Source organism: Palaemon carinicauda, chromosome 4, assembly GCF_036898095.1.
Source record: "Palaemon carinicauda isolate YSFRI2023 chromosome 4, ASM3689809v2, whole genome shotgun sequence".
Taxonomy (NCBI): domain Eukaryota; kingdom Metazoa; phylum Arthropoda; class Malacostraca; order Decapoda; family Palaemonidae; genus Palaemon; species Palaemon carinicauda.
The window spans coordinates 44,399,431-44,416,718 of NC_090728.1; the positions used below are offsets into that span (position 1 = coordinate 44,399,431).

At 43.3% G+C, this 17,288-nt stretch overlaps 1 protein-coding gene across 1 annotated transcript in view; it reads left to right on the plus strand.

The window, feature by feature from the left end:
- The window catches only part of LOC137639395 (U3 small nucleolar RNA-associated protein 25 homolog), a 28,461-nt gene extending 11,173 nt beyond the window's left edge, over nt 1-17,288 (plus strand). The window contains exons 6-8 of the mRNA XM_068371669.1: nt 294-554; nt 1,050-1,229; nt 17,077-17,288. Of these exons, the coding sequence (XP_068227770.1) occupies nt 294-554; nt 1,050-1,229; nt 17,077-17,247 (612 nt within the window). The 3' untranslated portion in view covers nt 17,248-17,288. The remainder of the gene's footprint in view (nt 1-293; nt 555-1,049; nt 1,230-17,076) is intronic.

The following is a 17,288-nucleotide window of genomic DNA, read 5'->3' on the forward strand; positions in this document are numbered from 1 at the left end:
TGAATGAGATTTGAGATGATAATGAAAATAGAATGGCTTTTTTACCTGCATGCCATTAAAACTAAATTACTTTGAAAGTAATAAAATAGAATTAGGCTCTGTTCTTGTGAGCAATGACATTAACATTTACCCTCTAACTCATTACTGTATGCCAGCATAATTGTGAATAGTAAATCTAGGAAAAGAAAGTCCTGTTACGGTTTATAATTTGTATGTAAGGGTAAAAATTACTTTAGATATTTAGATAATTTATTTTGATTGCTAATACATTGGATATCTATTTTTGTACTCAGGTTCTAAATTATGTAAAGGACGGATCTGTCCAAGAAGTTGTTGTCCCAGCAGAACTGGTTATGATTCGAGTGACAGGAATGAGAGATCCAGACAGTCGGTTCAACTATTTCGTGAAGGAAGTACTACCACAGTACCAGGCAAATCGTCGTATGGGGATACTAGTATATATTCCTGATTACTGTGATTATGTGCGACTTGTAAAGTATTTAAAAGAGGATGGCGGTACCAGTTTTTCAAGCATAAATGAATATATGGCAGGGGTAAGTTAAATGGTGTTGAATACTTAACTGTTATAGATTAAGTGTTATTTAAGTTATACATTTACTGATAATAGAAGTTTTTTTTTAATTGACAACATTTCCTGCTTCTGTATTTGTCAATGCAGGGTTATGAAAATATAATTTACATAGTATTTTAGATAAAGCAATTAATAAGGTAGTAATTTTTGTTTACACTACATAAATCACCCATTTAATTTTTTTCTATTGAATTTCATCATCATCTTGACTGTATTTATCAACAATTAATTTTACATGAAACATCATTGTATTATATAAGAAGTTATGAATGTTAATTTCATATATTGCCAATGAATGACTGACATGTGTTTTACTTTTGATACCTTGCTTTGTTTAAGGTATTAAGAGGGATCCAATGTACTACTTTGGATTCCTTGCTGGTTATAGCTTATTTTTCCTTTGCCTACCCATACACCAAATTGTCAGGTCAATTCTTTACACATTCTCCTCTTTTAGGAAATGCACAAACTTGCCAAGATACGCAGCTTATTCTTTGATGGAAAGCGACAATTTCTTTTGTACACCGAAAGATTCCACTTTTATAGACGATATCGCATCAAAGGAGTGAGGCATGTGATATTTTATGATCTACCAACCTACCCACACTTCTTTTCTGAAATCTGCAATTTGATGGTGGTAAGTATTAAAGACTGCTACATATTTCTTTAATTGAAGTAATTATGTCCATCTATTATATATATTTATTATGTTACTCTCCTCTCCCATGGTGTTCTTAATACTTTTTGGGATTTTTTAGTTTTCTTGGTATTTATTATTCCCTTGGTATTTCATACTCATTCCAACCATATTTATGAAATCAAAGATTTTTCCTTTTTTTTCATCTTGAGTCATCACCATTTTTAGGTGACAATTAACATTGTCTCTTATGATATAGTATATATTCTTTTGCAATTGTTGGATTTTGTTTCCTAAAGAATAGAGGGTTAGGAACTTAGGAATGAATGTAAAGAGTTCTGTATGAGAAATGGATTGTACCAACTTTGATGCATGGATCGGAGTACAGTAGTGGGGAATGAAAGTGACGGAGAGACATAAAATGAATGTGTTTGAGATGAAGTGTCTGAGAAGTATGGCTGGTGTATCTCGATTAGATGAAGTTAGGAACAAAATAGTGATGGTGAGAATGGGTGTAAGAAATGATTTAACAGCTAGAGTGGATGTGAATGTGTTGATGTGGTTTGTATAGAGAGAATGGAAAATGACTGTCCACTAAAGAAGGTGATGAACGCAAGAGTTGATAGGAGAAGTATAAGAGGAAGGCCAAAGTTTGGGTGGATGGATGGAATGAAAAAAGCGGTATGTGATAGGAATGAATGGCAAGTGATTGTGACGTAGTTCCGATAAGCCCTGTGGCTTCCTCCTTGGTGACCGCTGAGGTAGTAGCAGTAGGGGATTCAGCATATGAAGCTTTATTTATGGTGGGCTGTGGCACCCTAGCAGAATCAATCAAACTTGGCTAAATCCCTTGTCAGGCTGAGAGAAACAAAGAGAAGAAAAGTCCCCCACTTTTTTTTTTTTATGTTGGCTACCCCAAAATATTGGGAGAAGGGCCTTGGTGGCTAGATAGATTGCCATGAATATGTCCACGAAACCCCTTTTGTTCCCGGATAGACATTCTGTATTATTCTTTTTTCAATATTAAACTTAGCCGGTGATCATATAGCTGTCAGCTCTGCTGCCCGACAGAAAAACCTAAGGACAAAATACGCCAGCGATCGCTATACAGGTGGGGGTGTACATCAACAGCGCCATCTGTCGAGCAGGTACTCAAGTACTCCATGTCAACACAGAACCAATTTTCTCTCTGTCGTGCCACTGGTAAGACCTACTAAAATACGCTGTTACTAACTGGATTTGTTTTCACAACTATTTGGTGAAGTACACTATTCTAGTTTTGAGCTTTTGCTATGCAGGGGTTTTATCTTCATCTCAAAACTTGAACTCGTTTTGGATAGATTTAATTATGGTGACAAAGAGAGTATGGACTCTCTTTCACTTTTAAATGGCCGACCCTTCCCTTAGACGGAAGTGTGTTTAGGTTTTTAGTAATTTTGCTTAACACGTTATAGATCTATATATTTTATATCTCTCCGCCTTTATTAGGCCTCTTCGATTAACTTTCCATTTATTATAAACATAAAAAGTTTTTTTTATGTTTTGTTTATTTGCGACCTTTCCTGATAGTAGGCGGTCCTAACTTGGAACCGAAATTAATCAACGTTAAGCCCGTTATATTGTATTTAGCCTTTAAAGAATTTAAAACTTTTTAAATTTAATGTTTTATGAAAGAATTTCTTTGATAGTCTTCGTACTGTTTTCAAAGATGAACTAACGTTTAGTTTTTTTAGACTACGCAGTTGTTGACGTTCAGGACGTTCAACATGCGCTCTATCGTTACGATAGAGAGAGAGTGTATCACGGTTTCACTTTGCAGTAAGAGTAAATCGATTCTGACGTTTCGTTCATTCTTTCTTAACTTAATGGTTTAAATTCTAAATTAAAGGAACTTTTTATTTGGAAAACCTTTCAGTTTTTTCCTTTAGCCATATAACATGTTTTTTTGACGATATATAATTGGGCTCTTCTCTCAGGTGCGAAATCAAGAGAGAAAGAGAGAGAGAGATAGAGACGGAGGGAGAGAGAGGAGAAAAAAAAAAAAAAAAAAACGTTCCGTTCAAGCGGGTAACGTTGTTCTCGTGTCACTCTCCTCCCTAGTCGCTGTACGGGGAAGAAGGTAAAACGTTTCTAGGGTTTTATTCTTCTCCCCAGGCTATGTGCGGTGAGAGATTGTAAACGTAGTTTAATTGAACTAGTGTTTAGTCTCTTTCCCAGCCACTGAATTCTTTATCTTTATATGTTTTCTGTTTTTGCTAGTATTAATGAGCTGCATTATACGACTGTTTTCGCAATTACTACCTTTTAATGAAGGGTAGAATTGCGTGTTTCAGGTAGAAATCAGTAAAAGTTTCGATTTCAGTGAAATAAGTGCAAAACAGAAAATCGAAGTGATAAAGTGATATGCGCAAAGTGTTACAGTGTTGCGTCCGAGGGTTCGTCTGTTCGTGCCTGTCGTTCACCTAGTCCGGGACCTCTTGCAAGCTCCCAAGCCCAGGGGAGAAGTAATGTCGAACGACTTATGGGTTCGTCAGGCCTTGTTCAACGAACAGACGTTTTCCCTCCGTGGTTTCGGGCGTATCTACCCAAGATCGCCCCACCCACACAAAGACGAGAGAGCCCATTTACTTCTCGTCTGCGGAAGAGGTTTCTCGTAAGAAACCATGGACCAAGGTCTCGCAGCTTATTAAGCGCAAGTCGGTCCCTTCCGCGCAAGTCCAACGGCCCAGGTGTAGCCACTGGGTCAGTTCGGACTCGCTGCAGTCTTCCGATGACTGCACACCTCCTAGAGAGGCAAAGTGGTACCGCAACAGGCAGTAACACCGTCTGTTGCCGCACCTGCTGCTGTAGACCCTAAGTGGTCTTTGCTACAGTCTATGCAGACACAGTTAGCATCTTTTATGCAGGAGTATCGTGCGGAGAAGGTTGACGCTGCACCCGTTAGCCTACAACCAACCACTGTTGTGCGTACAGTAGCCGCTGCCGCTACCTGCTCCCGCACTCCGCCTGTGAGAGTTCCACCTCCCATGCGCAGTGTACCCTGCCAGCCGCACGTTGACGTTCACAGACGCACGCTACCCTCCGTTGACGTTCACGAGTTGCCACAACAACAGGAGGGTGGAGTTAAGTTGCTTTGTTTTGACACTGTGCGTCAACCTCCGCAACCCACTGTGGTTACCGCTACTCGCCCGCAGCAGACTAGTCAGTCAGGAGTAGAGGCTTTGCTTCCCCACACAGCTATGGTTGTTGCCAACTCACAGACTGTCTAGCAGTTACATGACGTTGCCTTCTGGTCTGCTACTAATGCACCAGTGCTGTATGTCCTCACGCACCTGTTGTGGTTGACAGTTCAGTTTTTGACAGTTCACAGTCTGTCAAGCAGTTACATGACGTTGCCTTCTGGTCTGCTGCTAATGCACCAGTGAGACCCTCACTGAGATACCTAGCTTTTCTCGGACAAGGTTCCTGTAGATGAGAAAGTGCTGTTCTCCCTCCTACTGATATTCCTTTGAGGACTCTGTCATTTGGAGAGGAGCCTTAAGCTGCTTAGCCTCCTATGGACTTTAATTAAATCATGATGATTTTTTAAGGATCTTCGTCCGGATCTTGTAACTGCTGCTCCTCATTCGTCTCACGTCAGAACTTACACTAGGCCTAGCTACTTCGAAGCCGTTGTTGTTAAGCTAGTGCTCTCTCGCTCTCCTAGAGAGCGTTACGTTGGCTAGGCGACTGGTTTTTGCACCAGGAGGAGTTTTAGGGATACAGCCTTTGATTTCCCTTCTTTTAAACTGGCTTATAGAGCGAGAGTCTGATAGGACACGAGAGAAGTTCTCGGCTTGGGAGTTCATGCCTCTGCCCAGGTAGACTTCTCAATTCTGGTAGACTCGCCCTGGCGCCTAGCCAGGAGACGCTCCAGTTGTTTACAGGTCAACTTCTCAACTTTTGTCGAGCCTTTGAAGTTTTGCTGTACTATTATGCACACATTACGAGGCTTCCAGGGATGGTAAATGGTTCCGCCTCAGTCGCTAACCCCGTCTGTTGCCACACCTGCTCCCGTAGACCCTAAATGGGCTTTGCTGCAAGACATGCAGTCCAAGCTTGTGTCCTTGATAGAGGACTTAAATTCGGAGAAGAACCTTCTGGCCAACAACCTTTCTACCGGTTGGTTGTGCGCCCTAGACGCTGAGGTAACCTACTCGCGTCTGCCAGTTGAGGTGGTTCCTCCACCGATGCGACCCAGTGTGGGTTGCCAGTCGCACGTTGACGTTAAGCGACGCTCGGAGGTGGTTGTTGACGTTCAGTGTGTCACTAGGAAGACGTTCAACAACCAGCAGAGGTGACTTGTTGTGACGCAGTGCGTCAACCTCAGCAACCCGGTAGGGTGTTGACTGCACAACCCAGACAGTCTAGACAGTTTCGGGTTGACGCTGTACTTCCTCGCGCACCCATGGTTGTTGACAGTTCACAGACTGTGCAGCAGTGCCATGATATTGCGTCCGGCTCCGTCACGCATCCACCAGTGCGACCGGATTCAGCGAGTCAGACGTTGCCCACTCCGTTGCCGTTTCCTCATCAGTTTCAGATGAGGAACCCTCTGATGAGGACGTTGCTGAACAAGACGATCAACCCCCAGCCCGGCTATCCATCCAGAAGATGCTGAAGAAGGAACGCTGCCCAGTCAGGCTGTGGATGAGTCTGGTAGGGACACTGTCATCCGTGGATCAATTTGTGTCACTAGGAAGACTACACCTCCGTCCTCTTCTATACCATCTAGCTTTTCACTGGAAAAAGGACAAGACGCTAGAAGCGGTCTCGATCCCGGTTTCCGGAAAGATAAAGTCTGGTCTGACTTGGTGAAAGGACTATATCAACTTTAGAGAGGGTCTTCCCCTGACTGTTCAGACTCCCAACCATGTTCTCTTCTCGGACGCATCGGATGTAGGCTGGGGTGCGACATTAGACGGTAGGGAATGCTCGGGATTATGGAACTCGAGTCAAAGGATAATGCATTTCAACTGCAAGAAGCTACTGGGAGTACGTCTGACCTGGAAAAGCTTCAGGTCTCTCCTTCAAGGCGAAATGGTGGAGGTGAACTCGGACAACACCACGGCTTTGGCGTACATCTCCAAGCAAGGAGGGACCTACTCTCTGACATGGTACGAGATCGCAAGGGACCTGCTCACCTGGTCAAAAGGTCTAGACATTTCACTAGTAACGAGGTTCATCCAAGGCAACTTGAATGTCATGGCAGATTGTCTCAGTCGGAAGGGACAAATAATTCCAACAGAATGGACCCTCCACAAGGATGTATGTAAGAGACTTTGGGCCACCTGGGGCCAGCCAACCATAGATCTCTTCGCAACCTCGATGACCAAGAGGCTCCCAATATTTTGCTCACCAATCCCGGACCCAGCAGCAGTTCATATAGATGCCTTTCTACTAGATTGGTCACATCTAGATCTATATGCATTCCCTCCGTTCAAGATTGTCAACAAGGTACTGCAGAAGTTCGCCTCTCACGAAGGGACAAGGTTGACGCTAGTTGCTTCCCTCTGGCCCGCGAGAGAATGGCTCACCGAGGTACTTCGATGGCTAGTAGACGTTCCCAGAACACTTCCTCTAAGGGTGGACCTTCTACGTCAGCCACGCGTAAAGAAGGTACACCAAGGCCTCCACGCTCTTCGTCTGACTGCCTTCAGACTATCGAAAGACTCTCGAGAGCTAGAGGCTTTTCGAAGGAGGCAACCAGAGCGATTGCTAGAGCAAGGAGAACATCCACCCTTAGAGTCTACCAATCGAAGTGGGAAATCTTCCGAAACTGGTGCAAGTCAGTATCCGTATCCTCGACCGGTACCTCTGTAACTCAAATAGCTGACTTTCTCTTATATCTGAGGAAAGAACGATCTCTTTCAGCTCCCACTATCAAGGGTTACAGAAGCATGTTGACATCAGTCTTCCGTCACAGAGGCTTAGATCTTTCCAACAATAAAGATCTACAGCACCTCCTTAAGTCTTTTGAGACCACGAAGGAGCGTCGTTTGGTTACACCTGGTTGGAATTTAGACGTGGTACTAAGATTCCTTATGTCAGACAGGTTCGAACCGCTACAATCAGCCTCCCTGAAAGATCTCACCTTTAAGACTCTTTTCCTGATATGCTTAGCCACAGCTAAAAGAGTCAGTGAGATTCATGCCTTCAGCAAGAACATCGGATTCTCATCCGAAACGGCTACATGTTCTACAACTTGGTTTTCTAGCCAAACACGAGCTGCCTTCTCGGCCTTGACCAATATCGTTCGATATTCCAAACTTATCGTATGGTTGGAAATAAACTAGGAAGAGTCTTATGTCCTGTAAGAGCTCTTAAGTTCTATTTAAAAACCTTTACGAGGCCCGTCTGAAGCTTTATGGTGTTCAGTTAAGAATCCATCTTTGCCTATGTCAAAGAATGCTTTATCCTATTTTATCAGACTGTTAATACGAGAAGCTCATTCCCAGCTGAATGAGGAAGACCAAGCTTTGCTGAAGGTAAGGACACACGAAGTTAGAGCTGTCGCAACTTCCGTGGCCTTTAAACAAAATAGATCTCTGCAAAGTATATTCGACGCAACCTATTGGAAAAGCAAATCAGTGTTCGCGTCTTTTTTATCTTAAGAATGTCCAGTCTCTTTACGAGAACTGCTACACTCTGGGACCATTCGTAGCAACGAGTGCAGTAGTGGGTGAGGGCTCAACCACTACAATTCCCTAATTCCATAACCTTTTTTAATCTTTCTCTTGAAATGTTTTATTATTGTTTTTGGGTTGTCCGGAAGGCTAAGAAGCCTTTCGCATCCTACTTGATTTGGCGGATGGTCAAAGTCATTTCTTGAGAAGCGCCTAGATTAGAGGTTTTGATGAGGTCCTTTAGTATGGGTTGCAACCCTTCATACTTCAGCTCCTAGGAGTCGCTCAGCATCCTATGAGGATCGCGAGGCTCAGTAAGGAAGACGTACTTAAAAAGGCAGAGTAATTGTTCAAGTCGACTTCCTTACCAGGTACTTATTGATTTTATGTTTGTTATTTTGAATAACTGCTAAAATGGAATACAAAATACTTAGCTCTTAATGTAACACATAATGCTGGTCTCTACCCACCCCCCTGGGTGTGAATCAGCTATATGATCACCGGCTAAGTTTAATATTGAAAAATGTTATTTTCATTAGTAAAATAAATTTTTGAATATACTTACCCGGTGATCATAAATTAAAGGACCCTCCCTTCCTCCCCAATAGAGACCCAGTGGGCAGAGGAGAAAATTGGTTCTGTGTTGACATGGAGTACTTGAGTACCTGCTCGACAGATGGCGCTGTTGATGTACACCCCCACCTGTATAGCGATCGCTGGCGTATTTTGTCCTTAGGTTTTTCTGTCGGGCAGCAGAGCTGACAGCTATATGATCACCGGGTAAGTATATTCAAAAATTTATTTTACTAATGAAAATAACATGTTCTGATGAGTATGCTACTTGTAACAAAAGCTTGGATTGCTGTTAAAGCTTGTGATAAAGGTGCTTAACTAGTGGGCTGGTGATATTTAGAAGATAACCCCTTTACTGGTAGGCCTACTTATCACTACTATTTCAGCTACTTCTGTGTGAGGACATTGTTCTGCACTGCTATTTTTAAATATTTAACTTAGCCGGTGAATATATAATAGCTGCAACTCTGTTGCTCGACAGACACATACAATAAAAACTCGCCAGCGATCGCTATACAGGTTGCGGGTGTGCCCACCAGCGCCAACTGTCCGCCAGATATCACTCTCGATGTAAACAAAGACTCAATTTCTTCTCTGTCGACGTGTCGACAAGACGTACTTTTACTCGCTGTAGAACCTGGAGTTTTTCCCATCATATTTGGTGAAGTACTTTAATTTGGTTTGAGCTTTCGCAGTGCAGGTGTTTTATCTTCATCTTAAATCTTGAACTAGTTTTTGGATAGATTTAATTTTTTGATGCCAAAGAGAGTATGGACTTTCTTTGACTTTTAAATGGCCGACCCTTCCCTTAGACGGAAGTGTGTTTAGGCTTTTAGCAATTACCTTATCACGTTATAAATTAATTATAGATTTTCCTCTATATATTTTATATCTCACCGCCTTTTTTAGGCCTCTTCGATTAACTTTCCATTTATAATAAACATAAAAATAAATTTTAATGATTTGTTTATATGCGACCTTCCTGAGAGTAGGCGGTCCTAACTTGGAAACTGAAGTTAAACAACGTTGAGCCCTTTCAATCGTAAATAGCTTTTAAAGAGCTAATGATTTAAAACTTTTTAAATGAATATTTTTTAATAGATATTTTATGAAAGATTTTCTTTGAATAGTCTTCGTACTGTTTCAAAGATGAACTAACGTTTAGTTTATTTATGCTACGCAGTTTGCGCTCTATCGTTACGATAGAGAGAGAGAGTATCACGGTTTCACTTTGCAGAAAGAGTAAATCGATTCTGACGTTTTGTTCATTCTTCTTTCAAAGCTTAAATGTTTTAAATTATATTTTAAAGGAACTTTTTAATTGAAAAACCTTTCAGTTTTTTTTTTTCCTTTGGTCAAATAACATGTTTTTTTGACGAAACGTAAGTGGGCTCTTCTCTTAGGTGCGTAATCAAGAGAGAGAGAGAGAGAGATAGAGACGGAGGGAGAGAGAGGGGAGAAAACGTTCCGTTCAAGCGGGTAACGTTGTTCTCGAGTTACTCTCGTCCCTAGTCTCTGTACGGGGAGAAAGGATAAAACGTTTTTAGTTTTTTATTCTCGTCCCCAGGCAATGTACGGTGAGAGATTGAAAACGTAGTTTTGAATGAACTAGTGTTTAGTCTCTTCCCCGTCCACTGAATTTTTTATCTTAAAATATGTTTACTGTTTTTTGCTGGTATTAATGTGCTTGCATTATACGACTGATTTCGCTATTACTACCTTTTGATGAGGTTAGAATTGCGTGCTTCAGGTAGAAATCAGTAAAAGTTTCGATTTCAGTGAAATAAGTGCTAAACAGAAAATCGTAGTGATAAAGTGATATTGCGCAAAGTGTTATCAGTGTTGCGACCGAGGGTTCGTCTGTTCGTGCCTGTCGTTCGCCTAGTCCGGGACCTCTTGCAAGCTCCCAAGCCCAGGGGAGAAGTAATGTCGTACGACTTATGGGTTCGAGAGGCCTTGATCAGCGAACAGACGTTCCCTCTGTGGTATCGGGTGTATCTTACCAAGATCACCCCTACCATAAGGCGAGAGAGACGTTTTTCTCCTCGTCATCCGAAGGCTTTTCGCATAAGAAACCTGAAACAAGGTTTCGAGGCCCTTAAGCGAAAGTCAGTCCTTTCAGGACAGGTCCAGCGTCCTGGTTGTAGCCATTAGGACAGCTCTGACCCTATGCAGTCATCGGAAGACTGCTCGCCGCCTAACAAAAGCGTAACACAGACTCCGAGAGTCTTTTTGTTGGCAAGGTTTTGCGGTCACAGACGTTACCCTCGTCTCTTACCGCAACCTTTTCCGTTGATCCTAAATGGGTTGTACGGCAAGACATGCAGAATAAGCTTGCCTCCCTTATGGAAGACTATTCTGCCGATTAGTCCGTTGAGCCTAGCCGTTTTTCTCATCGAAATCCTGGCTTTCAGCCAACCTAACGTTCCTTTGTGCGTCCTGTTGACGTTGGCGTAGCTAAGTCACGTCAGTCAGGTTGTTTAGAACCACACTCGATGCGGTCTCGTGTGGATTTTCAGCCACATTTGGACGTTAGGCCACTTGCTGATGCTCCTGTTGACGTTCAGGACGTTCGCTGACAATCGGAGTTGACTTGTTTTGACGCTGTGCGTCAACCTCCGCATTCTAGAGTTGTTTTGACTGCTCTGTCTAGGCGGTCAAAGCAGTCTCGAGTGGACGCTGTGCGTCCTCACGCACCTGTTGTTGTTGACAGTTCACAGACTGTCAAGCAGTTACATGACGTTGCGTCCTGGTCTCTCGCACCTGTTGTTGTTGACAGTTCACAGACTGTCAAGCAGTTACATGACGTTGCGTCCTGGTCCGCTACTAATGCACCAGTGCGTGTGGACTCTGCTTGTAAAGCATTGCCACCACGGTAGGTCTCTCCCTTGCTTGAGACTCAGCTATTATTGGACAAGGTTCCTTTAGATGAGGAAGTTGCTGTTCCCCCTCCTACTGATATTCCCTTGAGGACTCTGTCAGACAGAGAGGAGCCTAAAGCTGCTTAGCCCTCTATGGACTTTAAATAAATCATGCTGATTTTGTAAGGATCTTTGTCCGGATCTTTTTGTAACTGCTGCTCCTCGTTCGCCTAAACGTCAGAGCTTACACTAGGCCTAGCTACTTCGAAGCCGTTGTTTTATAAGCTAGTGCTCTCTCGCTCTCCTAGAGAGCTTTACGTTTGCTAGGCGACTGGTTTATCACCAGGAGGAGTTTGGGGGATACAGCCTTTGCTTTCCCTTCTTTTAAACTGGCTTATAGAGCGAGAGTCTGATATGACACGAGAGAAGTTCTCGGCTTGGGAGTTCCTGCCTCTGCCCAGATAGACTTCTCAAATCTCGTAGACTCTCCCTGGTGCCTGGCCAGGAGACGCTCCTAGATTTTACAGGTCAACTTCACAGCTGTTTTCGAGCCTTTGAAGTTTTGCTGTACAATAATGTCATGCATAAACAAGGCTTTCAGGGATGGCTCCAATGATCTGACAGCCACGTTCTCTGCAGGGACAAGTCCCTCAGGGATGGCTCCATGATTTGGCAGCCATGTTCACTGCAGGAGTACGTAAGAGGCAAGTGCGCTCAATGTATTCATTGTCAAGACAAACTTCACGATGAAGTCTACCAGGCTGTCTTGACAGCATTTATGGAAGGCGACTGGATGGTCTCTCTCGACCTTCAGGAGGCATACTTCAACATTCCTATACACCCGGATTCCCAACCGTTTCTGAGGTTTGTTTACAGGAATGTGGGGTACCAGTTTCGAGCTATCGGAGATCAGAGCCTCCCTGTACTTGGACGACTGGCTTCTCAGAGCCTCTTCCAGTCATCGCTGTCTGAAGGATCTCAATTGGACTCTAGATCTGACCAAGGAATTGGGACTCCTAGTCAATTTGGAAAAGTCACAGCTGGTCCCATCCCAAACTATTCTGTATTTAGGGATGGAGATTCACAGTCAAGTTTTTCGGGCTTTTCCGTCGGCCCCCAGAATAGATCAAGCCCTGCTCTCCATCCAGAAGATGCTGAAGAAAGAACGCTGCTCAGTCAGGATGAGTCTGGTAGGGGCGCTGTCATCCCTGGAGCAATTTGTCTCGCTAGGAAGGCTACACCTCCGTCCTCTTCAATTCCATCTGGCTTTTCACTGGAAAAAGGACAAGACGCTAGAGGCGGTCTCGATCCCGATTTCCAAAAAGATAAAGTCTTGTCTGACTTGGTGGAAGGACAATATCAGCCTACGAGAGGGTCTTCCCCTGGCAGTTCAGATACCCAACCACGTTCTCTTCTCGGACGCATCGGACTTGGGCTGGGGCGCGACGCTGGACGGTCGGGAATGCTCAGGTCTGTGGAACTCGAGTCAGAGGAGCATGCATATCAACAGCAAGGAGCTTTTGGCGGTTCATCTGGCCTTGATAAGCTTCGAGAATCTCCTTCGAGGCAAGGTGGTGGAGGTAAACTCGGACAACACCACGGCCTTGGCGTACATATCCAAACAGGGAGGTACCCACTCACTGACTTTGTACGAGATCGCAAGGGACCTGCTCATCTGGTCAAAAGATCGAGGCATCTCCCTAGTAACGAGGTTCATCCAGGGCGACTTGAACGTCCTAGCAGATTGTCTCAGTCGGAAAGGTCAAGTAATTCCAACCGAATGGACCCTCCACAAGGATATGTGCAAGAGACTTTGGACGACTTGGGGTCAACCCACCATAGATCTCTTTGCAACCTCGCTGACCAAGAGGCTTCCAATCTATTGCTCTCCAGTCCCGGACCCAGCAGCAATACATATAGATGCCTTCCTCCTAGATTGGTCACATCTAGATCTTTACGCATTCCCACCATTCAAGATTGTCAACAAGGTACTGCAGAAATTCGCCTCTCACGAAGGGACAAGGTTGACGTTAGTTGCTCCCCTCTGGCCCGCGAGAGAATGGTTCACCGAGGTACTTCGATGGCTAGTAGACGTTCCCAGAAGTCTTCCTCTAAGAGTAGACCTTCTACGTCAACCACACGTAAAGAAGGTACACCAAAGCCTCCACGCTCTTCGTCTGACTGCCTTCAGACTATCGAAAGACTCTCGAGAGCTAGAGGCTTTTCGAAGGAGGCAGCCAGTGCGATTGCTAGAGCAAGGAGAGCGTCTACCATTAGAGTCTACCAATCGAAGTGGGAAGTCTTCCGAGACTGGTGCAAGTCAGTTTCCGTATCCTCGACCAGTACCTCTGTAGCCCAAATAGCTGATTTTCTCTTATACCTGAGAAAAGTACGATCCCTTTCAGCTCCTACTATCAAGGGCTACAGAAGCATGTTGGCCTCGGTCTTCCGGCATAGAGGCTTAGATCTTTCCAACAATAAAGATCTGCAAGACCTCCTTAAGTCTTTCGAGACCTCTAAGGAGCGTCGTTTGGCTACTCCTGGGTGGAATTTAGACGTGGTCCTAAGATTCCTCATGTCAGACAGGTTTGAGCCTTTACAGTCAGCCTCCCTGAAAGATCTCACTCTTAAGACACTTTTCCTGGTATGCTTAGCCTCGGCTAAAAGAGTCAGTGAGCTTCATGCCTTCAGCAAGAACATTGGGTTTTCGTCAGAAAAAGCTACTTGTTCTCTGCAACTTGGTTTCCTAGCCAAAAATGAGCTACCTTCTCGTCCTTGGCCTAAATCTTTCGATATTCCTAGCTTATCGGAGATCGTAGGCAATGAACTAGAAAGAGTCTTATGCCCTGTTAGAGCTCTTAAGTTCTACTTAGCTCGTACTAAACCTTTACGAGGCCAATCTGAAACGTTATGGTGTTCGGTTAAGAAACCATCCTTGCCTATGTCAAAGAATGCTTTGTCATATTTTATCAGATTGTTAATACGAGAAGCTCATTCACACTTGAGTGAGGAAGACCGATCTTTGCTTAAGGTTAAGACGCACGAGGTTAGAGCTATAGCAACTTCCGTGGCCTTTAAGCAAAATAGATCTCTGCAAAGTATCATGGACGCAACCTATTGGAGAAGCAAGTCAGTGTTCGCGTCATTTTACTTGAAAGATGTCCAGTCTCTTTACGAGAACTGCTACACACTGGGACCATTCGTAGCAGCGAGTGCAGTAGTGGGTGAGGGCTCAACCACTACAATTCCCTAATTCCATACCCTTTTAATCTGTCTCTTGAAATGTTTTAATGTTGTTTTATGGGTTGTCCGGAAGGCTAAGAAGCCTTTCGCATCCTGGTTGATTTGGCGGGTGGTCAAAGTCATTTCTTGAGAGCGCCCAGATTAGGGGTTTGATGAGGTCCTGTTGTATGGGTTGCAGCCCTTGATACTTCAGCTCCTGGGGTTCTGTCAGCATCCTAAGAGGATCACTGGGCTCCGTAAGGAAGACGTACTTACAAGGCAGAGTAATCGTCTAAGTCGACTTCCTTACCAGGTACCTATTTATTTTGGTTTTGTTATATTGATAACTGCCAAAATGAAATAAAAAACTCTTAGCTTATACGATGTAAACATATTTAACCCTGGTCTCTACCCACCTCCTTGGGTGTGAATCAGCTATTATATATTCACCGGCTAAGTTAAATATTTAAAAATGATATTTTAATTATAAAATAAATTTTTGAATATACTTACCCGGTGAATATATAAATTAAACGACCCTCCCTTCCTCCCCAATAGAGACGCAGTGGGATGAGAAGAAATTGAGTCTTTGTTTACATCGAGAGTGGTATCTGGCCGACAGTTGGCGCTGGTGGGCACACCCGCAACCTGTATAGCGATCGCTGGCGAGTTTTTATTGTATGTGTCTGTCGAGCAACAGAGTTGCAGCTATTATATATTCACCGGGTAAGTATATTCAAAAATTTATTTTATAATTAAAATATCATTTTGGCTTATATGAAAACTTTTCATGGTCCATGGCTAAGAATGCAGACTTCCTCCTAGTTGATGACTTTGGCATTATTGTTAGCTCTTTGATTTTGAGTCTTCTTCAATTGGTAAGTCTAGTCAAAGAAGATATACTGGGGTAAAGCAGGAAGTGTGGTAAGTGTATCTATACTGATGATATTAAAACATGTAGATTGTGTGTTCTCTTGCAGAAAGCAAAAGTGATCATCTGATTTTGTATTGTGAGTATTGTCTACAGAGGTGTGGTAAAATTTGGTTTAAGCATAGGAAGGCCAGAAAGAAGTCAGTGCTTTCAGAGGGGCAACTCCTAATCTTGCTTCTTCCATTGTCTTTCCTGTATGCTACCATAATTCTTACACTTTCCCAATCTTCATCTTGATAGTTTGATGAGCAATCCATAAGCCCCTTGGGTGATCATGTGCCTGCCTCTCTGTCCATGACTGTTGGTAGAGAGATGTATTTTTTTCTGTAATTTTTGTCTCTTCATCATCCCTCTATGCCTGTCCTACATCTGGACTTGCAAGGACTCTTACAGCATCTCCAGGAGGCAAAGAAAGGACTGAAGGCTTTGTAGCCTTATCTTGGCTTATCGGGAGAGGCTTCCCTATGCGCCTTCCTGGAGTCCTGACCTTTGGTTAAGTCTTCTCATTTGGTGTTAACAGAACCCACTACAGTACTGCCCATTCTGTCTGATCATCCTGTTCCTACTATTTTAGTTGCTCATGCTGCTGTTGTTGTTGCCTCTATGAAGTTTACAAAGCATTTAATCACTAGCCTAGACACAATGGAAGCTGTTAGATAGCCAAAGTGACCTACTTTAAGGCTACTGCCTCAGAGGATGAGAAGGGAAGGGCCTCCTTACAAAACCCCTCTTAAGGTGATGAATGCAAGAGTTGATGGGAGAAGTACAAGAGGAAGGCCAAGGTTTGGGTGGATGGATGGAGTGAAGGAAGCTCTGGGTGATAGGAGGATAGATGTGAGAGAGGCAAGAGAGCGTGCTAGAAATACGAATGAATGGCGAGTGATTGTGACGCAGTTCCGGTAGGCCCTGCTGCTTCCTCCGATGCCTTAGATAACCGCGGAGGTAGCAGCAGTAGGGGATTCAGCATTATGAAGCTTCATCTGTGGTGGATAATGGGGGAGGGTGGGCTGTGGCACCCTAGCAGTACCAGCTGAACTCAGTTGAGTCCCTTGTTAGGCTGGGAGGAATGTAGAGAGTAGAGGTCCCCTTTTTTGTTTTTGTTTCATTTGTTGATGTCGGCTACCCCCCAAAATTGGGGGAAGTGCCTTTGGTATATGTATGTATGTATGATCTATACCTGAGCTGTGTAGCATTGGCATTAAGAGGACAAAAATAAATAATGCAAACTATTTTATAGTATTTAAACATTACACACTTCCTCTGAGTGATTATGCCTCCAGTCTGATTCTTAGTTATGGTTTGTATCTAATGAAATATTGGGATTGTTGAATATTTTTGTAGCATTGTTTCATTCTTGTATATAAGTTGAAAACAGAAGTGCTTTAACTGTTATAAATGGTATGCTTGGAGAATTTATTTGTTTGTGTACTGAAAAAATGCATCCCTGTAAAGGTATACTGCACTGTTGTCTAAATTTCATGGAATTGTTATTTTGGCACTTAGTGCATGTAATGAGGCTTATAATTTCTTTTATTCTAGTTATTGTAATTATTGAACAGCCCTTATTTTCACATTCCATTGTTTGTTGTCCTCAGGATGGTAATCAAAATCGTCGTACACAGAAGAAACATATTGGAAGTAACACAGTTTCGGTGCTTTATCAACAGTCTGATCTCACCAAAGTTGTTGGAGTTTTAGGTTCACAGAGAGCGGGAGAAATTGTCAAGGCTCAAAAATCCCTTCACATTTGTGTAATTGGAAGTTGACATTTTACATGATAGAATATGTAATAAATTTGATTTGTTTA